The sequence below is a fragment of the Pleurodeles waltl genome, chromosome 1_1, assembly GCF_031143425.1.
Source record: "Pleurodeles waltl isolate 20211129_DDA chromosome 1_1, aPleWal1.hap1.20221129, whole genome shotgun sequence".
Taxonomy (NCBI): Eukaryota; Metazoa; Chordata; class Amphibia; order Caudata; family Salamandridae; genus Pleurodeles; species Pleurodeles waltl.
In genome coordinates, this window is record NC_090436.1 from 302,585,418 (window position 1) to 302,610,176 (window position 24,759).

The 24,759-nt window shown below is 44.1% G+C and overlaps 1 protein-coding gene across 2 annotated transcripts in view; it reads left to right on the forward strand.

The window, feature by feature from the left end:
• The window catches only part of MTREX (Mtr4 exosome RNA helicase), a 629,876-nt gene that overhangs the window by 560,621 nt on the left and 44,496 nt on the right, over window positions 1-24,759 (forward strand). For both annotated transcript variants that reach the window (XM_069222101.1, XM_069222093.1), the window contains 2 exons: window positions 5,683-5,788; window positions 13,632-13,688. In XM_069222101.1, the coding sequence (XP_069078202.1) occupies window positions 5,683-5,788; window positions 13,632-13,688 (163 nt within the window). The remainder of the gene's footprint in view (window positions 1-5,682; window positions 5,789-13,631; window positions 13,689-24,759) is intronic.

The following is a 24,759-nucleotide window of genomic DNA, read 5'->3' on the forward strand; positions in this document are numbered from 1 at the left end:
GGCTACCTAAACCTTTCAAATGAGTGTATGGAAGTCATTAAACAAGCAAGAAAACCGACAACAAGGCATTGTTATGCTAATAAAGGGAAAAGGTTTTTTTTCTACTGCCAAGCAAACCAAATCACGCCGTTAGATGCTTCCATACAAAACATTGTAAGTTACTTACTACACCTACAAAAAGCAAATCTCGCTTTTTCTTCTATTAAAATTCATCTCACTGCAATCTCTGCTTACCTGCAGATCAAACATTCAAAGTCACTTTTTAGAATCCGAGTTATTAAAGCCTTTATGGAAGGACTAAAAAGGATTATACCTCCAAGAACCCCACCAGTACCCTCGTGGAATCTTAATATTGTCCTTACACGACTCATGGGCCCACCTTTTGAACCCATGCATTCTTGCCAAATCCAATTCTTGACTTCGAAAGTAGCATTTCTAATAGCCATCACTTCACTACGGAGAGTTAGCGAAATACAGACGTTCACTATCGAAGAACCCTTTATACAAGTACACAAACATAAAGTGGTTCTACGCACAAATCAAAAATTCTGCCAAAAGTTATCTCACCGTTTCATCTAAACCAAACTGTAGAACTCCCAGTCTTCTTTCCACAACCAGACTCTGTAGCAGAAAGAGCACTGCATACATTAGACATAAAGAGCGCACTAATGTATTACATAGACAGGACAAAATCTTTTTGGAAAACTAAACAATTGTTTGTTGCTTTCCAAAAGCCCCACGCTGGTAACCCTATATCCAAACAGGGCATTGCCAGATGGATAGTCAAATGCATACAAACCTGTTACCTTAAAGCTAAAGTTACCTGTTACACCAAAGGCTCACTCCACTAGAAAGAAAGGAGCAACAATGGCCTTTCTAGATTACATACCTATGACAGAGATTTGTAAGGCAGCCACTTGGTCTACACCTCATACGCTTACCAAACATTACTGTGTAGATGTGTTAGCAACACAACAAGCCACAGTAGGACAGACTGTACTAAGAACATTATTTCAAACGACTTCAACTTCTACAGGCTGACCACCGCTTTGGGGAGGATTACTGCTTTGTAGTCTATCCACAGCATGTGTATCTGCAGCTACACATGCCATCGAACGGAAAATGTCACTTACCCAGTGTACATCTGTTCGTGGCATGTTGCGCTGCAGATTCACATGTGACCTCCCTGGGAGCCTGTAGCCGTTCAATTTTAATTAAAATTGTATATATTTGTAAATAAACATTCCTTTAACACAAACTATGTACATACATATCTATTTTATTGCATGGACATCGTTCGTATCCTCATTCTACCACTCCTACCTCACCCTATGCGTCGATAGACCGCCAAACATACATGTCCCTTCAGCTGTGGAATTCCACAAATCTAAACAAAGGGTGGCCATTTCAAGACCCTGTGATTCAGACCATAATTACAACAGATGCATCAATGATTGGCTGGGGAGCTCACCTCAACAATCACAACATTCAAGGACAATGAGATGCCCAACACAAACAGCTACACATAAATCACTTAGTTGTTAGCTGTCTTCCTAGCACTCAAAGCTTTTCAGCCTCTCCTCATTCACAAGAATGTCCTGATCAAAACAGACAACATGACCACCATGTATTACCTAAACAAACAGGGAGGGACACATTTGTCCCAACTCTCCCTCCTAACTCAAAAAATTTGGAAATGGGCAATACACAACCAAATTCACCTGGTAGCATAATAATTCCAGGGATACACAACCAATTAGCAGATCTTCTCAGCAGAAATCATCAACAGACACACGAGTGGGAGATTCACCCTCAAGTACTTCAAAAATACTTTCAACAATGGGGAACACCAGACATAGATCTGTTCGCCACCAGCGAAAACGCAAAATGCCAAAACTTCGCATCCAGATACCCACATCCCCTATCCAAGGGCAATGCGCTATGAATCAATTGGTCAGGGATATTTGCTTACGCTTTTCCCCCTCTCCCACTCATTCCATTTCTAGTCATCAAATTGCGTCAATACACACTCAATCTGATACTCATAGTGCCAACATGGGCACGTCAGCCGTGGTACACAACACTATTAGACCTGTCAGCAGTACCACACCCCAAACTCCCAAACAGACCAGACCTGTTAACAGAAAACAAAGGGCAGATCAGGCACCCAAATCCTAACACACTCAATCAGACGATTTGGCTCCTGAGGTCATTGAATTTGGGTATTTACAACTACCAACAAAATGTATGGAAGTAATTAAGCAAGCAAGAAAACCAACTACTAGACAGTGCTATGCGAACAAATAGAAAAGATTTGTATATTACTGTCAATCTAAAGAAATTACCCCTCTTTCAGCATCAATACAAGATATTGTATGCTATTTTCTTCATTAACAAAAATCAAATTTAGCATTCTCTTCCAAAAAATACATCTCACTGCAATTTTCGCATATTTGCAAAATATACAGCACAGCTCTTTATTTAGAGTACCTGTTATCAAAGCCTTCATTGAAGGCTTAAAACACCTAATTCCACTCGGAACACTTCCAGTTCCTTTGTGGAATTTAAACATAGTGCTTATGCGATGTATGGGCCCACCATTTGAACCTAAGCAGTCATGTCAAATACAATTCTTAACATGGAAGGTTGCCTTACTAGTCGCAGTTAACTCATTGCGAAGAGTTGGTGAAATTCAAGCTTTCACTATTGGGGAACCGTTCATACAAGTCCAAGCATAAAGTCGTACTACTAACTAACCCTAAATTTCTCCCTTAAGTTGTATCACCTTTTCATATCAGTCTTCTTCCCACAGCCAGCGTCTGTGGCAGAAAGAGCTCTACATACATTAGACAATAAGTCTACATAGATAGACGTACTACATAGATAGAACAAAACCATTCAGGAAAACTAAACCGCTATTTGTAGCTTTTCAAAAATCTCATACTGGTAACCCCATTTCAAAACAAGGTTTAGCAAGATGGATAGTAAGATGCATCCAAACATGTTACCTTAAAGATAAGACAACTCTTAGTTGCTCCTAAAGCACATTCCACAAGGAAGGAAGGCTACAATGGCCTTCTTAGGAAACATACCGATGGCTGAAATATGTAAGGCAGCTACTTGGTCAACACCACATACATTTACTAAACACTATTGTGTAGATGTTTTAGCAGCGCAGCAAGCCATAGTAGCTCAAGCTGTACTAAGAAAATTATTTCAAACAACTTCATATCCTACAGGCTAACCACCGCTGTTATGGGAGGACTAACTGCTTTGTAGTCTATGCATAGCATGTGTATCTGCAGCTACACATGCCATCGAACGGAAAATGTCACTTACCCAGTGTACATCTGTTCGTGGCATATTCCGCTGAAGATTCACATGCACCCTCCCACCTCCCCGGAAGCCTGTAGTTGTTTAAGTTAAACAACACTTGTACATATGTAGGTAAGTGCCATTTTCCATATATCTTATGGATATGTGTATGTTTTGATGTGTGTGTATATATATATATCTCTCTCTATATATATATGTGTTTATATATATATGTTTGTGTGTGTATTGGTCCACACTTGACATGCTCATAGGTCATTGCATAGTTTCGATATAGGTTGCTTGATTAGATGCTTATGAGTCTCTGTTTTTATTTTAACTATCACAAAATGATAAAATACTGTTATAAAAGTAAACAAATAAATAAACTTTAAATACTGTAACTCTTGAAAGCGTCCTTATACAATACAGCTTTAAATCTCAATATATTATATTCCTCACACATTTATTCCCTTGATTGTTATGTATGTATATATTTACTCCTCTAATCCTTCTGTACTAGAGAAAGAAAAACATTTTACTCTGGTAAGCTTTACTCCGACTGACCATCAACCTATACCTATATCAGTCTATCCTCTATCCCCACTCTGACTCATCCCAAACCCATTCTACTGCTATGATCTCCAAAATAACCCTTTCCAGACTCTTCCCTCCTGCCTTACCTCAAACCTCAGTTTATGACTATGAACTCCCAAACAACCGGACTAAATTCTCCTTCATTTATCTCTTCATCCCAAACTTCTATGATCTCCTTAATACCTTTCTACAGACCAGACTATTACATCCTCCACATCTCCTTTACTCATCCCAAACTTCATCTTACTACAATAATCTCCCAATTAACACTGTTGGAGTCTTCTCTCCTATATCCCTCCATTATATTATTCAAATCAACTAACACTTACATGTCCTCTGCTCAAATTAACTCATACCGCCCTATACTAATACTGTACTCATATTTCCCTATACTAGTCCATCACTTATCCTTTTGGGTTCCGGAATAGCGTGCTATTCACAGAAAAGCACTTTGATGCCTCGTCAGGGGTAGTAAGTGCTGTATAAATACAATTACAGTTGTTTTACTGTTTTGTTAGTAGTTGTAAAAGACATCCTATGTTTACAAACTGTAGCTTTGATAGTTAACCATGAGTGTTATTTGATTGTCTCATAATTTATCATCTCTTAACAGATATATACCTAGATTAAGGCCGGGCTGCTTACCTTACTACCACATGAGTAAAATATAGATAGGAGTCTTTGGCATGTAAAAGCAATACTCTAACATTAAAAGTCCCTCCGCTAGCAGTAGTAATCAAATTGTGTTCATTTGCTCCAAGCCTAGTAAGTATTGGCTGCTCCAGCACTTTGGGACAAGGCCCGACACCTAATAAATGTGCCTTGTAATGGATAGTTGAAAGAAACTTCATATTATAAACTTTGAAAACAAACCTCCGAAGGTTCAGTACTTGCATTCTTCCTTTACGAGAGCACTATTTGACTAGGCCATTGCCAACCATCAGCGATATATTGGCTGTTGGACAAGCCATAGGTAGATGCTACTCTGCCATTTATGCTACCAGTACTGCAAATTTGTCAGCTTCTGTAACGTTAAATGTTTTTGACTGTAGGAACTCTTAACTCCTTTTGAACCTTGTCCTCTTCGAATGAAGGGGTTTCTTGTGCATATGATGGAATCTGATTTGCATCTGCCCATGATCCATTATAGCAGATGTACAGTTGCAAAAATGAGGACCTGGCAACATTCTAAGAGGGGCTTGGCAGTGAGGAGAAGACTGAAGAACAGTCCCTAAATCCACTTTGGCGTTCACCTGCTGTGTCCGTGTATCTGGTATTGCCCCAAGAGGGGTCTTGATGAGATTTCTAAGCAAAGGAATGTTTCCCTCAAAATGAGAGTTGAGTAGAAGGCTAGATACCATAACAGAGGCGTGGGTTAAACCTCTGTTACATCATGGTGTGTAGGGCTCAAGGTGCAGGCGTACAGAAACAGGATACATAATTCTGACCCGAAGTCTTGCTATGTTTTTTAATGGTGTTGAGCAGTATCTATTTTTCAGTACAAAAAGCCAAGAGACAGAATCTTGCAATGGAGACCAGTAACTCTTGTTCATTTTAACTATTTGTATGTATGTTCATATTTCACTTGGATAACCCATTGAGAGACTCCTAAATGCCACATTAAAAGTGCAATTGAGAGTCTGTGTTTTCTTTTAATTTAGGAGTTAAATAAAATGTTTCAAAATGGGAAAAAATTGAAATTTTCACACTGCTCTGTAAAATAATCAGAAGTTGATTTAGTTTATTGATTTGACTTTTTTCCTTCCACTACAGTGCTGATGAACTTCTTCTCACAGAAATGACATTTAATGGGCTATTTAATGACTTGACTGCTGAACAATCAACTGCCTTGCTGTGCTGCTTTGTGTTCCAGGAAAATGTGAGTCTTTCCAGAATGTATTTTAATTATAATGCACTTGGTTTGTCTACTAATTAGACCTCTGAATGTCTGTTGTACAGCTTTTTGTGTTTGTAATGTGATGGATGCTTACTTAGTGAACCTTCTTCTCAGGATCACTGGATCTGGAAATTGTTCCAGCAATACCATCTCCCTGGCGCTGTGTACCACTGTTTGAAATGAAATGGCCTTTTTTGCAGGGTTATCCCCAAACCTTTTGCCTTCTTCCTCCTATTTTTCCTGATTTTGTTTTTGATGGTTTGTCACTGCACACCTTACCACTTCTGATCAGTGCTAAAGTGCTCTGTATGTAAATTGTTTTGGTGATTGGTTTATCCACGATTGGCTTGTTTGATTTACTGGTAAGTCCTTAGTAAAGTGCACCAGAGGTCCCCGGGGCCTGTAAATCAAATGATACTAGTGGGCCTGCAGCAATGATTGTGCCACCCACGAGTAGCCCTGTGAACATGTCTGACCTGGCACTGCAGTGTGTGTGTGCAGTTTTAAACTGCCAATTCGACCTGGTTAGTGTATCCACTTTCCAGGCCCAAATCTTCCATTTTACTACATGTAAAGGACCCTTAAGGTAGGCCCTAGGTAGCCCCATGGGCAGGATGCAGTGTATTTAGAAGTTAGGACATGTACTGGTGTGTTTTACATGGCATAGCAGTGAAATACTTCCACATTCAGTTGTCACTGTTGCAAGGCCTAACTCTCTCATAGGTTAACACGGGGCTGCCTTTAAATAACGTAAGTTTTGTGTCCCTTAGAGAGCACATAGAGATTTGGAGTTTGGGGTCTCTGAACTCACAATTCAAAAATACATCTTTTAGTGAAGTTGGTTTTTAGATTGTTAGTTTGAAAATGCCACTTTTAGAAAGTAGATATTTGCTTGCTTCAACAATTCTGTGACTGCCTGTTTGTAAATTCCTTGTCTGGGTCAGTTTGCCAGTTGGGCTGTTTAGACCTCTCCTGTAGACAGTGACACAAAGGGAGCTGGGGGTAGCCTGCATGTCATGGTAAGCCATCTGAACTAGAATGGAGGGAGGAGTGGTCACTTACACCTGAAAGGACTGTGCCTGCCCTCAAACTGCAGTCACCAACACCCTGGTGTGTGACTGTGGCCTGGCCTGGGCAAGGCAGGATCTTGTCAACAGCAGAGACTTTCCTTTGAAGTTGGGTAACTTCAAAGGCAGAAAGATGTCTAAGTAGTAGACCCAAAACCCCAGACTTTTAGAATCTTTACGGATCTAGAGGAACCTCTGCCAAGGAGAAGAGCTTGAGGAGGAGTACTGCCCCTTTGCTGTGTGTGCTTTGCTGGGTTGGCCTGCAGTTGCTGCTTCTGCCTGAAAAGAGAGCAAAGGGTGAGCTTCGCTGTGTATCTTGCTTGAAAGAGTTCTCCAAGGGCTTGGTGTAGATCTTTCCTCCTGTTTGAAGTCTCAGGAATACGAAAGACTTCAGTTTGAAGGTTCCTCTTGATTTCAGAAAGATTCAAAAAGTCTGGGGTTTTGGGTCATCTTCTTATACCCTGTTCAGCCTTTGAAGTTGGCAAACTTCAAAGCAAAGTCTCTGCTGTTGACAAGATCCTGCCTTGGCCAGGCCAGGCCACAATCACACACCAGGGCATTGGAGACTGCATTGTGTGAGAGCAGGCACAGTCCTTTCAGGTGTGAAGGACCACTACTCCCTCCCCTCTAGCTCAGGCGGCTCATCAGGATATGCAGGCTACACCACGCCCCCTTTTGTGTTAGTGTCTAGAGAGAGGTGCATAACAGCCCAACTGTTAAACTGACCCAGACAGACAATCCACAAACGGGCAGAGTCACAGAATGGTTTAACCAAGAAAATGCCTACTTTCTAAAAGTGGCATTTTCAAACAATTTAAAAACCAACTAAAATGAAAAATGTATTTTTAAATTGTGAGCTTAGAGAACCTAAACTCCACAGTATCTGCTCTCAAAGGGAATCTGCTTAGAGAACCTAAACTCCACCGTATCTGCTCTCAAAGGGAATCTACAGGAGAGGTGCAAACAGCCCAACTGGCAAACTGACCTAGACAGGGAATCCACAAACAGGCAGTCACAGAATTGTTGAAGCAAGAAAATACCTACTTTCAAAAAGTGGCATTTTTAAGCTAACAATCTAAAAACCAACTTCACTAAAAGATGTATTTTTGAATTGTGAGTTCAAAGACCCCAAACTCCAAATCTCTATGTGCTCTCTAAGGTAAACAAACGTAAGTTATTTAAAGGCAGCCCCCATGTTAACCTATGAGAGAGATAGCCCTTGCACAGTGAAAACTGAATTTGGCAGTATTTCATTGTTAGGACATATAAAACACCCTAGTATATGTCCTACCTTAAACATACCCTGCACCCTGCCCCTGAGGCTACCTAGGGCCTACCGTAGGGGTGCCTGACATGTAGTAAAAGGGAAGGTTTAGGCCTGGCAAGTGGGTACACTTGCCAAGTTGAATTGGCAGTTTAAAACTGCACACACACACTGCAGTGGCAGATCTGAGCCATGGTTACAGGGCTACTAATGTGGGTGGCACAACCAGTGATGCATGCCCACTAGTAGCATTTGATTTACAGGCCCTGGGCACCTCCAGGTCACTGTACTAGGGACTTACTTAGTCCAATATGCCAATCCTGGATAAACTAATCAACAGTACAATTTCAATAAGGAGCACTTGCACTTCAGCACTGATTAGCAGTGGTAAAGTGCGCAGAGACAATAAACCAGCAAAAACAGAGTTCTGTACACCATAAAACCAGGAGGTCAGAAGGCAAAAAGACAGGGGAGACGTGCCAAAAAGCTGCCAGGTCTAACAATTAATTTGTATCTTAAATTACTTTGACCCCTTGTGTGCATCAGACGGCTGGGAGTTATCTGGGTGGGAGTTATCTGACGCCACTGTGCTTGTGTGCATGTGGCGACTCCCAGCAGTCCACGACCATGGCACAGGAAAACCCTCTGGTGCGGGTACAAGAGGGATTCCCTTCAGAAAGAAACTGCCTCGGGAGATGAGTAAAAGCTTCCCCATCTCCTGAAGCTGTTTCTTTTGTTTCAGTGAAGTGACGATCAGCACGGACGGCACGTTAACGTCGTCTCATTGAAACCAAAAGTGAAATGAGCAGATCAGCTCATCTCACTTTTTCTGCCTCTGTGCTCATGAGGCTATCTCAACCCGAGCACCGAGGCAGATGGGAGAGGTATCATTGAAAAGGGGAGAATCGCCGCTTTCTAATAGGACTGCTCCCTGCTTCGGGATCACCACAGGAGGGTGATCCCCAAGCAGGGATCCCCCACGAGTCACCAGGGAGGGGGGAGGGGGGAGAGGCCTCTTGGGCAAGGGCTTTTACTCCCCCCAACTTATTTTAGGGAATTCAGTTTTTCTATTACCCCCCACCACCCGGGGAGGGGGTGGCAGATGGGGGCAACAGCCCCCAAGGTGCCACCCCACTGCAGAAAGCCCACTAGGAGCCAGTGTTTAATTTGTAATGTAAATGTAGGGGTGGGGGCTACCCTGAATGGGCACTGTAATGAGCCCACTCGTCCTCCCCCCCAAAAAAATCAGCAGTCTTTCTGGCCCCTCATGGAGCAGATGGGGGCAGTAAGGAGGGAGAAGCACCTCCACCCAGTACGGGCTTTGTTCCTGGCCACAGAGTGACAAAGGAACTCTCCCCATATGGCCAGCAACATGTCTGGTGTGTGGCAGGCTGCTAAAACTAGTCAGCCCACACTGGTAGTCAGGTATGGTTTCAGGGGGCATCTCTAAGATGCCCTCTGGGTGTATGTTACAATAAATTGCACACTGGCATCAGTGTGCATTTATTGTGCTGAGAAGTTTGATACCAAACTTCCCAGTTTTCAGTCTAGCCATTATGGAACTGTGGAGTTCGTGTTTGACAAACTCCCAGACCATATACTCTTATGGCTACCCTGCACTTACAATATCTAGGGCAGTGGTTCCCAACCTGTGGTCCAGGGACCCCTGGGGGTCCGCGAAGCCTTCTCAGGGGGTCCGCGAGAGCCTAGAAAATTGAAAAATATTGACAAATTTGGTCCCCAGCTTCCAGTAATGACTCAGACGGGGGTCCCCGGATTGCCATGATTATTCAGTGGGGGACCCTGTGTTCCATTAATGTTAAAGTGGGGGTCCACAGAAATCAAAAGGTTGGGAACCACTGGTCTAGGGTTTTGCTTAGACACTGTAGGGGCATAGTGCTCATGCACATATGCCCTCATCTGTGGTATAGTGCACCCTGCCTTAGGGCTGTAAGGCCTGCTAGAGGGGTGACTTGATTATGCCACAGGCAGTGTGAGGTTGCCATGGCACTCTGAGGGGGGTGCCATGTCGACTTAGTCATTTTCTCCCCACCAGTACACACTAGCTGTGAAGCATTGTGCATGTGCTGAGTGAGGGGTCTCCAGGGTGACATAAGACATGCTGCAGCCCTTAGAGACCTTCCCTGGCATCAGGGCCATTGGTACCAGAGGTACTAGTTACAAGGGACTTACCTGGATGCCAGGGTGTGCCAATTGAGGAAACAAAAGTACAGGTTAGGGAAAGAACACTGGTGCTGGGGCCTGGCTAGCAGGCCTCAGCACACTTTCAAATCAAAACTTAGCATCAGCAAAGGCAAAAAGTCAGGGGGTAACCATGCCAAGGAGGCATTTCCTTACAGTCCGAGGAGATAATGAGAAAAACAAGGAGGAGTCACTGGCCAGTCAGGACAACCCCTAAGGTGTTGTGAAGAAGAGGACTGCTGAGCTGAAAGCCCCTGCAGAGAAGACGGAGACACCAACTGCTTTGGCCCCAGCTCTACCGGCCTGTCTCCCCACTTCTAAAGACACTGCTCCAGCGACGCTTTCCACAGAGACCAGCGACCTCTGAAGCCTCAGAGGACTGCCCTGCATCTAGAAGGACCAAGAACTCCCGAGGACAGCGGCTCTGTTCCCCAAAGACTGCAACTTTGCAACCTGGGTAAGGGAGAGGGCCACCTGGGGGTCGGTCCTGCACTGGAGGTTGGATCCTTCAGGTCCTGGGGGCTGCGGGTGCAGTGTCTTTACCCGGTGTCGGGTTCTTCGAAGCAGGCAGTCGCAGTCAGGGTGAGCCTCTGGATTCCCTCTGCAGGCATCGCTGTGGGGGCTCAGGGGGTCAACTCTGGCTGCTTACGGGCTCGCAGTCGCCGGGGAGTCCTTCCTGTAGTGTTGTTTCTCCACAGGTCGAGCGGGGGGTGTCGGGTGCAGAGTGGAAAGTCTCACGCTTCCGGCGGGAAACGTGTAATCCTTTAAAAGTTGTTTCTTTGTTGCAAGTTTCAGTCTTTGTGGAACAGGGCCGCTGTCCTCAGGAGTTCTTGGTCCTTTTAGATGCAGGGTAGGCCTCTGAGGCTTCAGAGGTCGCTGGACCTTGGGGGATGCGTCGCTGTTACAGTTTTTCTCGAAGTGGGGAGACAGGCCAGTAGGGCTGGGGCCAAAGCAGTTGGTGTTGCCGTCTTCTCTGCAGGGCTTCAGGTCAGCAGTCCTTCGTCTTCAGGTTGCAGGAATCTATCTTCCTAGGTTCTTGGGGCCCCTAAATACTCAATTTAGGGGGGGTGTTTAGGTCTGGGAGGTTAGTAGCCAATGGCTACTAGCCCTGAGGTTGGCTACACCCTCTTTGTACCTCCTCCCTGAGGGGAGGGGGGCACATCCCTGATCCTATTGGGGGAATCCTCCATCTGCAAGATGGAGGATTTCTAAAAGTTAGTCACCTCAGCTCAGGACACCTTAGGGGTTGTCCTGACTGGCCAGTGACTCCTCCTTGTTTTTCTCATTATCTCCTCCGGCCTTGCTGCCAAAAGTGGGGCCGTGGCCGGAGGGGGCGGGCATCTCCACTGGCTGGGATGCCCTGTGGCACTGTAACAAAGGGGGTGAGCCTTTGAGGCTCACCGCCAGGTGTTACAGTTCCTGCAGGGGGAGGTGAAAAGCACCTCCACCCAGTACGGGCTTTGTTCCTGGCCACAGAGTGACAAAGGCACTCTCCCCATATGGCCAGCAACATGTCTGGTGTGTGGCAGGCTGCTAAAACTAGTCAGCCCACACTGGAAGTCAGGTATGTTTTCAGGGGGCATCTCTAAGATGCCCTCTGGGTGTATTTTACAATACAATGTACACTGGCACCAGTGTGCATTTATTGTGCTGAGAAGTTTGCTACCAAACTTCCTAGATTTCAGTGCAGCCATTATGGAACTGTGGAGTTAGTGTTTGACAAAATCCCAGACCATATACTCTTATGGCTACCCTGCACTTACTATGTCTAATGTTTTGCTTAGACACTGTAGGGGCATAGTGCTCATGCACCTATGCCCTCACCTGGGGTATAGCGCACCCTGCCTTCGGGCTGTAAGGCCTGCTAGAGGGGTGACATCTATGTCACAGGCAGTGTGAGGTTGGCATGGCACTCTGAGGGGAGTGCCATGTCGACTTAGTCCTTTTCTCCCCACCAACACACACAAGCTGGCAAGCAGTGTGTATGTGCTGAGTGAGGGGTCCCCAGGGTGGCATAAGACATGCTGCGCCCTTAGAGACCTTCCCTGCCATCAGGGCCCTTGGTACCAGGGGTACCAGTTACAAGGGACTTACCTGGATGTCAGGGTGTGCCAATTGTGGAGACAAAGGTACAGGTTAGGGAAAGAACACTGGTGCTGGGGCCTGGTTAGCAGGCCCAGCACACTTACAAATCATAACTTGGCAAAGGCAAAAAGTCAGGGGGTAACCATGCCAAGGAGGCATTTCCTTACACCCACCCTCCACCCTGGATGCCTGTGGAAGTTGTAGTCTCCTTTACTATTTCTTCTCCCTCTTAAGCATGGACATCTATTGATACATCGCTTCGCTTTACATGGCATCCTCACCTGACATGCAGAAAAACAGTCTAACAAATGAGTCTATGACCTTGTGCATTACCATCAAGACAAAAAGTGACTCTGCCTTGCGACTCAGACTTCTTTGAAGAAATACAGCTTGCACACATCTGGGCCCAAAACTAGATGGCGGGAATATGCACAACATGTGAATCTGCAGATGTACATGCTACAAACAGTTGCTTACAGGGTAAGTAACATTTTCCTTATTCTTAGTGCCAGAGATTTGCCTCTCCTTAGCTGCATGAAGTAGGTGTTGATGAAAAATGTGTGATGTGGAACGGTAATGTGCATGTTAATTGCTGATAATTGTCATGTCGTACACTGTGTGCAAGACTGTCCAGTTTTCTGAGTGCTTTCTTGATATACCATAGCCCATTCAAGCCTTCAATTGTTAAATAAAAAAACTCTCGAAAGTAAAACTCTTCACACAACCTTTTAGATGTTACTGTGGGTCAAGTGCCCAAGTAATGCCTGAGAAAAAGTCCAGCATCTCTCCTGACTAAACTCAAGCTTCTCTTGCTACTGGCATATTGACTGTGTATTTTCAGACTTCTTACCTGTGTCACCATACGGAATTTAGATTTGAAATTTCATCCACCATATCTTCACCTCATCCATTTTCATAAAATGAGCTGCTGCTGCTGTTTGTTTGGTAAAAGCACCATGAGATGGCAAAAGGAAAAAAATATAATTGTTTTTATCCTGTTAAAGAAAGACTTTAGTTTAAACTGTACTCTTAGTTGTGCATGGTAAAGTTTATTTCCATTTTATAATTAAGTATGTTAGAAACATTGCTTAATTAGTGGGTCATTTTTTTCAATAACGACCAACAGAAAAATATAAGACCAAATCCACTTTGATGTTTTTTTAAAGTCTTATAATATTGTGACATTTTTCGCCATACTTTATTGCAGTCGAGTGAAATGCCAAAATTAACTGAGCAGTTAGCTGGACCGCTTCGGCAAATGCAGGTAAGGTAGTGAATTTTCATGCTACGATACTTGATCCCTTTACTGCCATGCTGTTTTCATGTACCATGACCTAACCTTTTCAGTTTTTGTATTGATGTAATGAACTCGTTTGTCTTTTCTTTGTGGCATATGTCATACAAGGTTTGAAAATATTTTTTCACATTGCCAAAATTAGCCTTACTGTTTTCAGACATGCAAAACATCAATATTGGATATTATGGAAGTTCAGACCCAAGCAGTGTGAAATAGAAAATGGGTACCATTAATGAACTCATGTTGGCAAATTCAAGTCCAGTGTTAACCGCTTTTTATGGCGTTTTACTCTAGTTCTGTTATGAAAAATAGCAAAACAAACACTGCTATGCACGGTGTTGGCAGACGTGACGAATATGCTTTTATAAAAAAAAAAATGAGAAAAAACTTTGAATTTCACTTATTCTCATATTTTATGGAGAACGCTCTAAATGCAGTTTCATTCAATCAAGTAAAAAAAAATGGTCAGTAATTGCAAGGAATGACCAACATTGCTAGTTTAGTGATATGGAGAACTACTCTTCAGTCCCTGAACTGTACACTGGCCGAGTAAAGTTGATATACTTCTCTCCTTCTCTCCAGACTACTTTATGGATTCTGACTGCAGTAACAAAATGGGTCAGGCCTTTCCGTGGAATCAGATTATTTACTTTATGATCACTTTGACTTTTTTTCTTTTCTTCAAGCCCTCTGTCCTAACCAGGAGAAGAAGAAAAAGTCAATTTAATTATTCATAGTTCACCATCATGCCTATTTTTAGGTTGAGCGTTGGCATTCGACCTGGTGTATACTTAAGTATACTTATACTATGGGCTAAAGCAGTTTCATTTGCAGAGTCCCTTAAAACAGTGACCAAGTACTGTATTGTTCCACTTTGGTTTCTTAATCTGTGATTGAGATGGATTATCTTTTTGAGTTATCCCCTTTCACTGTGTGTGTGAGTGTTTTAGGCTGGTAGCTGCCTGCATTATAGCAGCATTCCATTCCTCCCACCTCCTTCCATGTCGCTGACATTTGTTTTGGCTTTATGCCAATGCTTTCCCCTACCCTGTTCGTAAAATAAGCTTATTTTAATAAATTAATAGCTCCTAAAATAAGCGTATTTTACAAAAAAAACACCATATGGCCTGGCATCGCAGAGTCAGTCTCTCTCTTTCTCTCTTTCTCTCTCTCTCTCCAAGGCCCCTCCCTGCCAGCACTCATGACAATGCATCCAGGGCATTGCTTATCTCCTTCATGGGACCATAATTCTTCTGAGGCTGCTCTGCGAACTTCACTAGAGCTTTGTTGAAATGCGAGCCAAAAATGCCTGCGTTTTATTCCGAATGAAAAAGCACCCCACTCTCGTTGCCAGCATTTTCCAAGTATTTAAATCTGTTTAGAAAAACATTCTTTAGTGAAATCCTATTGAATACTGCGATTCATTACTTTTTGGCGATAGAGAGAGAGATTATGTTCAGTTTCCAAAACCGCATTACACTCCGTTTTCGAATATAGTCAACTGTTAAAATTTTTGCATATTTTTCAAAGAGGAGTAACGAAAGTGCACTGGGCCCTGCTGCAAGTTAGAAAAATCAAGTCTCGGGCTTCGGTTTGTAATAAAAGAAATACTGCTGGAATTGTTGTGCAGAGACCACTTGTACATCTGGACCCCAGTCCCAGTGCACTGCACCATCTACAAAGGAGTTGCCTTTGCTAAGAAGTATTGACATGTTTTGCACTCTAGAGACCTTTTAAAAGTGACCTTTAGTTTTTATGATTTTGGAGTTCATATAAAACGCTGCCATCCAGCTTACATATTTTTTTTTTTTTTTTTTAATTTTCATGCCGGAATTAGGCGGTTTTTGGGGGGGGGGGGGTGTGTTTGTTTTTTTTCTTTTTCTTTTTCAATTTAACGGATAAATGGTCTTATTTAGGCGTTTGAAGCTCATCAGTGTTAAATCCCAAAAAAAGTTTCACTTTTTTGATATGAAGATCAGATAGTGTATGCTTGCTGAGGTGCATCTGTTTTTCTAATTTTATAGGGTAATAACTTGGTACAAAAAGCCACTTTTGAGAAGTTTTTAATGCACAAGATTGGACACTGGTAGTTGCTATAGGAAAATTCGGGGCATCAAGGAATACAGTTTTAAAGGCCTGTTACGGTTCCCACTCAGGTTTGCACACAACCAGGGGTGAAACATAGGCCCCAAATCCTTCAGGGGGTCTGTATTCAGCTCAAGTCCAATGAATGTCGGGTATGGGAGAGTCAGTTGCCCTCATCGAAGTTGGAAGGGGTGGGGCATCATTATGCATTAAGCCCGCTGCACAACGCATGTCATGCAGTCAATCAGTAGATCATATAGGCAGTATGCGTGCCTCCCTTGTGGCTGAGGTAACGCACCACAAAAGTCAGAATTCCCTCGCTAATGTGCACTTGTAGGATAAGCCCATTCATTAAGGTACATCGTCAAGGTGGATTCATGGTAGAATCTGAACACTAGTCTGGCTTTCTTCAGCTCAGATCTGGCCTTAGATTTTACATAAATCACTTCATTATACGGTATGAAACACTGTCTTTATGTGTTATGCGTTATACATATCAGAGCACGCTGTTTCTTCAGGTAGAGGTTAGATTTGAAAATCACTGGGTAGCAGGAGGTAAAATAAAGATAGAAGCTCTCTCCCTGAGGACCAAAATCCAGTATTTCTTATCAAATAAAGCACATTGTACACATTCCTCCTGCCAATGAGTAGCTACAGTCCAGTGCTACATGACGCTGCATAAGAATTTGCACTGTAGATTCGGATAAGGAAGGTGGCAGTGCAAGTTCAATTGAATTGATGTTTTTCATATAGTGTTTGAACACAGATTACATTCCCAAAGTAAGGACTGTCGAAGGTGAAATGAGAGCCTGGTTTTATGTGCTAGTCGAGTAGAGAGGAGCAAAGTGCAGCCAACGAAAGAGGAAAAAATAAATTAAAGGCAGCAGGTCTTGTCAAGCTTGTTGCACTTCTCATGAAAGGGCTAAGAAAGTGAAACATGATAGCACAAAAGTTCAAAGGCTTCCACTTGCTTTCTCTACCTGTCCCTATCATCTTCAAATCCCAAAGGAAATCAAAATGGCAAACAAAATTGGGACTGCAGCATCGCTGTACTAGAAACCAGAAAATGCAGAAATAAGGAGAACAGATGGTTAAGGCACTCGTTCCCAGACGTGATACTCCAGGCACCAGTAGGGTTGCCCCCTTCTCCAGAGAAAAAATACCTGCCATATGCTCACGTTTTAAAGGCCTGGGCATGATACTTAAAGTAGAAATGTATATTAAAATCAACTGTATTTATCTTTAACATGTTTTTTTTCTGTCTTTGTTTAATTATCAGTAACTGATCATTAGAGCAGCTCCAGAAGACATATTAAAGTGTTTTCTATTTATATTTACTGTTTAAAATAAGTACTGATAAATGGAAAAAAATACAGGTTTTTGGGAATTTTCATGGTCATGCCAGTAAAAAACAAAAACGGCCAGGTGGTAACGTTAGTAACTAGTCAGTGCCACTTCATGAAGGAATGTACGAATCTTCACTTCAGATATCTTCACGTCATTGTGTAATTTACGGATGACCAGTAGCTTCCTCCCTGTGAACCCACCCACCCAAAAAACCTTCCAAGCACTGTGTCCAGAGCACCTACACTTCCATCTCCCACTCCTCCCATCTACCCAATCTCCTCTTGCAACCAATAACACACTTCCAACCCCCTCAATAATGTATACACAGTCCCTTCCAATGCAGTCTGTTGCACTAGGATTATACACATAATATAAATCTCTCTCTCTCTCTCTCTCTATATATATATATATATATATGTTCGATGGCATCTGTCGCTGTAGATACGCATGTTTTGCAATAGCTCGCCATCTGGTGTTGGGCCGGAGTGTTACAAGTTGTTTTTCTTCGAAGAAGTCTTTCGAGTCACGGGACCGAGTGACTCCTCCTTTTGTCTCCATTGCGCATGGGCGTCGACTCCATCTTCGATTGTTTTTTTTTCCGCCATCGGGTTCGGACGTGTTCCTGTCGCTCCGAGTTTCGGAACGGAAAAATAGCTAATTTCAGAAGATTTTCGTCAGATTCAACAGATCGAAGAGCTCCGGTGCCCTTCGGTGTAATTTTTTCGATCCCCCGTCGGGGCCTGGTCGGCCCGACCGCGTGCAGAAGAACGCCGATGGAACGGACCCCGTTCCGTTTCTGTCCCAAATGCCACAATAAATACCCCTATACAGACCAACACTTGGTCTGCAACCTGTGCCTGTCACCTGAGCACAGCGAAGACACCTGCGAGGCCTGTCGTGCGTTCCGGTCCCGAAAAACTCTCCGAGACCGTTGAGCCAGAAGACTTCAGATGGCGTCCGCGCCGACAGCCCACCGGGAGTTCGAGGAACAAGAAGAGGAGGGATCCTTTTCGATCCAAGAATCGGACTCCGCAGGATTCGACGATACACAAACCGTGAGTAGGACGTCGAAAACCACTCAAAAGAAGATTTACAAGGCCCAGGGGACGCCACTGCCATCAGGCCATGGCTCGACCCATAAATTCGGTGACCGACTGTCTGCACCGAAAAAGGCCCAAACAGTGCCGAGATCGTCCGACTCCGGTGTAGACACCGGCACGCAGCCTTCTCGGGACAGAGAAGGTGCTGGAGACAAGCATCGACACCGAGATACCGGTGTAGACACGGCTCGACGCCGAGACAGCGGCACCGAAGAAGATCGACACCGAGAGGTTTCGGCCCCGAAATAGAAAAAAGTCACCTCGGAGCCGAAAAAAGATGCAGACAGGGTTTCGGTGCCGAAACAAACTGCAACCGACCCAGTTTCAGGCTCTTATACAGAAGAGCACTCGCTAACCTCCCAAATGCAAAAGCATAGGTTTGAGGAAGAACTACACTCAACGGATGTAGACCATACGCAAAAGCGTATTTTCATACAGCAGGGGACAGGAAAAATAAGCACCCTTCCCCCTATTAGAAGAAAGAGAAGATTGGAGTTCCAAATTGAACAAACACCACAAACAAAAGTCGTGAAAAAAGTTACCCCACCACCCTCTCCTCCACCTGTGATTCACGTCTCACCAGCACAAACTCCATCACATTCCCCAGCTCACACCACCATGAGCCAGGGTGACCAAGATCAAGACGCATGGGACTTAAACGACGCCCCAGTGTCAGATAACAGTCCGGAGGCATACCCTACGAAGCCATCTCCACCAGAGGACAGCACTGCGTATTCTCAAGTGGTGGCTAGAGCAGCACAATTTCACAATGTAAGCCTCCACTCAGAACAGGTCGAGGATGACTTTTTATTCAACACACTCTCCTCCACCCACAGCTCCTACCAAAGCCTGCCTATGCTCCCTGGTATGCTCCGGCACGCAAAAGAAATCTTTAAGGAGCCGGTCAAAAGTAGGGCAATCACACCAAGAGTGAAAAAAAAGTATAAGGCGCCTCCTACAGACCCGGCTTTCATCACTACACAGCTGCCACCAGACTCTGTCGTTGTAGGAGCAGCTAGGAAAAGGGCCAACTCCCACACATCTGGAGATGCACCACCCCCAGACAAAGAAAGCCGCAAGTTCGAGACAGCTGGTAAAAGAGTCGCAGCACAAGCTGCAAACCAGTGGCGCATCGCTAACTCCCAGGCACTACTTGCGCGCTATGACAGAGCCCATTGGGATGAGATGCAACATCTCATTGACCATCTGCCCAAGGACCTACAAAATAGGGCAAAACAAGTGGTTGAGGAGGGACAGACCATTTCCAACAACCAAATCCGCTCCTCCATGGACACTGCAGATACAGCTGCACGGACAATTAATACATCCGTAACTATCAGAAGGCATGCATGGCTCCGAACGTCTGGATTTAAACCAGAGATTCAGCAAGCAGTTCTCAATATGCCTTTTAACGAAAAAGAGCTGTTCGGTCCAGAAGTGGACACAGCGATTGAGAAACTCAAAAAAGACACGGACACTGCTAAAGCCATGGGTGCACTCTACTCCCCGCAGAGCAGAGGGAATTACAGCACATTCCGTAAAACACCCTTTAGAGGGGGGTTTCGGGGTCAAAGCACACAAGCCAGCACCTCACAGGCAACACCGTCCAGTTACCAGGGACAGTACAGAGGAGGTTTTCAGGGACAATATAGAGGAGGGCAATTCCCTAGGAATAGAGGAAAATTTCAAAGCCCCAAAACCCCTACTACTAAGCAGTGACTCACATGTCACTCACCCCCTCCACACAACACCAGTGGGGGGAAGAATAAGTCATTATTACAAAGCATGGGAGGAAATCACTACAGACACTTGGGTTCTAGCAATTATCCAACATGGTTATTGCATAGAATTTCTACAATTCCCTCCAAACATACCACCAAAAGCACAAAATTTGACAAAACATCATTCCAATCTCCTGGAGATAGAAGTGCAGGCACTATTGCAAAAGAATGCAATCGAATTAGTGCCAAACACACAAATAAACACAGGAGTTTACTCACTGTACTTTCTGATACCAAAGAAGGACAAAACGCTGAGACCAATCCTAGACCTCAGAATAGTGAACACATTCATCAAATCAGACCACTTTCACATGGTCACACTACAAGAAGTATTACCATTGCTAAAACTACACGACTACATGTCAACTTTAGACCTCAAGGACGCGTATTTCCATATACCAATACACCCATCGCACAGGAAATACCTAAGGTTTGTATTCAAAGGAATACATTACCAATTCAAGGTACTGCCTTTCGGATTAACAACCGCACCAAGAGTCTTTACCAAATGTCTAGCGGTAGTCGCTGCACACATCAGAAGGCAGCAAATACATGTGTTCCCATATCTAGACGACTGGCTAATCAAGGCCCATTCGTTAATAGAGTGCTCAAATCACACAAATCAGATCATACAAACCCTCTTCAAACTAGGGTTCACCGTCAACTTCACGAAATCCAACATTCTGCCGTGCAAGGTACAACAATACCTAGGAGCCATAATAGACACAACAAAAGGAGTAGCCACTCCAAGTCCCCAAAGAATTCAAAATTTCAACACCATCATACAACGCATGTATCCAACACAAAAGATACAAGCAAAGATAATATTACAACTCCTAGGCATGATGTCTTCATGCATAGCCATTGTCCCAAACGCAAGACTGCACATGAGGCCCTTACAACAGTGCCTAGCATCACAGTGGTCTCAAGCACAGGGTCATCTTCTAGATCTGGTGTTAATAGACCGCCAAACTTAACTCTCGCTTCTGTGGTGGAACAACATAAATTTAAACAAGGGGCGGCCTTTCCAAGACCCAGTGCCACAATACGTAATAACAACAGATGCTTCCATGACAGGGTGGGGAGCACACCTCGATCAACACAGCATACAAGGACAATGGAACGTACATCAAACAAAACTGCATATAAATCACCTAGAACTACTAGCAGTTTTTCAAGCACTAAAAGCTTTCCAACCAATAATAGTTCACAAATACATTCTCGTCAAGACAGACAACATGACAACAATGTATTATCTAAACAAGCAAAGGGGGACACACTCCACGCAGTTAAGCCTGCTAGCACAAAAAATTTGGCATTGGGCAATTCACAACCAAATTCGCCTAATAGCACAATTTATACCAGGGATCCAAAATCAACTCGCAGACAACCTCTCTCGAGATCACCAACAGGTCCACGAATGGGAAATTCACCCCCAAATTCTGAACACCTATTTCAAACTCTGGGGAACACCTCAAATAGACTTGTTTGCGACGGAGAACGCAAAATGCCAAAACTTCGCATCCAGATACCCACACAAACAGTCCCTAGGCAATGCCCTATGGATGAACTGGTCAGGGATATTTGCTTACGCTTTTCCTCCTCTCCCTCTCCTTCCTTACCTGGTAAACAAACTCAGTCAAAACAAACTCAAACTCATATTGATAGCACCAACTTGGGCAAGGCAACCCTGGTACACAACGCTGCTAGACCTATCAGTAGTACCCTACATCAAATTGTCCAACAGGCCAGATCTGTTGACATAACACAACCAAAAGATCAGACACCCAGATCCAGCATCGCTGAATCTAGCAATCTGGCTCCTGAGATCCTAGAATTCGGGCACTTACAACTTACCCAAGAATGTATGGAAGTCATAAAGCAAGCCAGAAGGCCATCCACCAGGCACTGCTATGCAAGTAAATGGAAGAGGTTTGTTTGCTACTGCCATATTAATCAAATACAACCTTTACACACAGCTCCAGAACATGTAGTGGGCTACTTGCTTCACTTACAAAAATCTAACCTGGCTTTCTCTTCCATTAAAATACACCTTGCAGCAATATCTGCATACCTGCAGACTACCTATTCAACTTCCCTATATAAGATACCAGTCATTAAAGCATTCATGGAGGGCCTTAGGAGAATTATACCACCAAGAACACCACTTGTTCCTTCATGGAACCTAAATGTTGTCCTAACTAGACTTATGGGTCCACCTTTTGAACCCATGCACTCCTGCGAAATACAGTTCCTAACCTGGAAGGTTGCATTTCTCATCGCCATTACTTCCCTACGAAGAGTAAGCGAGATTCAGGCGTTTACAATACAAGAACCTTTTATACAACTACACAAGAATAAGGTCGTCCTAAGGACTAATCCTAAATTTTTGCCAAAGGTTATTTCACCGTTCCATCTAAATCAAACAGTGGAACTTCCAGTGTTCTTTCCACAGCCAGATACCGTAGCTGAAAGGGCACTACATACATTAGATGTCAAAAGAGCATTAATGTATTACATTGACAGAACAAAGAACATCAGAAAGACTAAACAACTATTTATTGCATTTCAAAAACCTCATGCAGGAAACCCAATATCAAAACCAAGGTATAGCCAGATGGATAGTTAAATGCATCCAAATCTGCTACCTTAAAGCTAAACGACAGCTGCCCATTACACCAAGGGCACACTCAAACAGAAAGAAGGGTGCTACCATGGCCTTTCTAGGAAACATCCCAATGCAAGAAATATGTAAGGCAGCCACATGGTCTACGCCTCACACATTCACCAAGCACTACTGTGTAGATGTGTTATCCGCACAACAAGCCACAGTAGGTCAAGCCGTATTAAGAACATTATTTCAAACTACTTCCACTCCTACAGGCTGAGCCACCGCTTTTGGGGAGATAACTGCTTACTAGTCTATGCAAAACATGCGTATCTACAGCGACAGATGCCATCGAACTGAAAATGTCACTTACCCAGTGTACATCTGTTCGTGGCATCAGTCGCTGTAGATTCGCATGTGCCCACCCGCCTCCCCGGGAGCCTGTAGCAGTTTGGAAGTTACCTTCAACTATTTGTATATGTATCAACCAAACCTTAAATAGGTACATACTTAGTCACTCCATTGCATGGGCACTATTACTACAATTCAACTCCTACCTCACCCTCTGCGGGGAAAAACAATCGAAGATGGAGTCGACGCCCATGCGCAATGGAGACAAAAGGAGGAGTCACTCGGTCCTGTGACTCGAAAGACTTCTTCGAAGAAAAACAACTTGTAACACTCCGGCCCAACACCAGATGGCGAGCTATTGCAAAACATGCGAATCTACAGCGACTGATGCCACGAACAGATGTACACTGGGTAAGTGACATTTTCAATATATATATATATATATATATATATATATATATATATAATATGTGGACTGGATCCGGAGATTTTTCTTCAAGCAGTACCCTGAAAGCCATTAGGTGGCGCCGTCGACTCCGCGGGTGTCGTGGTTGCTATGATGACATTACGGTCTTATAAAGGGGCCACCCCGGCCTGCTGACGTCAGTTCTTTTCTTTCCACGCCAGTCTATGCACAGATCTGGAGAAGAGCTACCCCAGTAATTTTTTGACTACGACTTTTTGTCATTCGTTTTTGATGAGTTTTCGTTTGTGTCGAAGGATGTCCCGTAAAACCGGATTAAAGCCCTGCGATTCCTGTCACCACATTATGTCAATGACAGATGCGCACCTCGGGTGCCTCTGCTGTTTGGAGCGCAACCACGACCCAAAATCGTACTCCAAGTGTTGGGCCATGAACCTGAAAGCTTTGAGGGAGCGGTCCCTGAAGCTCATGCCCTTCTCCTAGACTGGGATATCGTGTCAGATGAGGTCTTGAGGATGCTCCAGTTAGAGAAAGCACCAAGCCAAGATGGTCTCACTGTCGCCTTTTACAAGACATTTGCAGCGCAGCTAGCTCTAGTTCTGACTAGGCTCTACAACTCCTTCAGCATGACGGGAACCCTCACGGATACTATAAAAGCAGCCATCATCATGGTCATACCTAAACCACAGAAGAACCCTCCCTTTGTGCCTTCTATCACCCAATTTCTCTCCTCAACATGGAAGCAAAAATCTTTTTCTAGCATACTTGCGGCCAGATTGGGCCCCTACATGCCAGCATTAACAAATCCAGATCAAGCTGGGTTCCCAGGGCATAACTGCAATGATAACACTAAACATCTCCTCCACCTCATTGACAAATCTGCTCGCTCCCTTGTACCAGCCCCCTTGATTTCTATCAATACTGAAAAATCGTTCGACCAAGTTCACTGGCCGTTCCTCCTCCTTGTGTTCGAGAGAATAAGACTAGGTCCCTGATTCCGCAGTTGGTGTGGTCTAGCTTATGCTAGCCCCACTGCCTCCGTCCAGGTTAATCAACTGATGTCCAGTCCTTTTCCCATCTCTTGTGGAACGCACCATGGATGCAGGTCATCACCACTCTTTTTTTCGCTCTGTACATGGAGGCCCTCGCCTAGCAGAGCGTATTCGGCAGAACCTCCATATAGCGTGTATTAAAATGGGAGGCCAGACTCACAAAATAGCACTTTATGCGGACAGTGTATTGCTAGCCTTTACCCAACCATGTCAGTCCCTACCCCCCAGTACTGGCAGAGATTGAATCATTCGGTGAAGTGTCCGGGTTTAAGATCAGTGCACAGAAATAC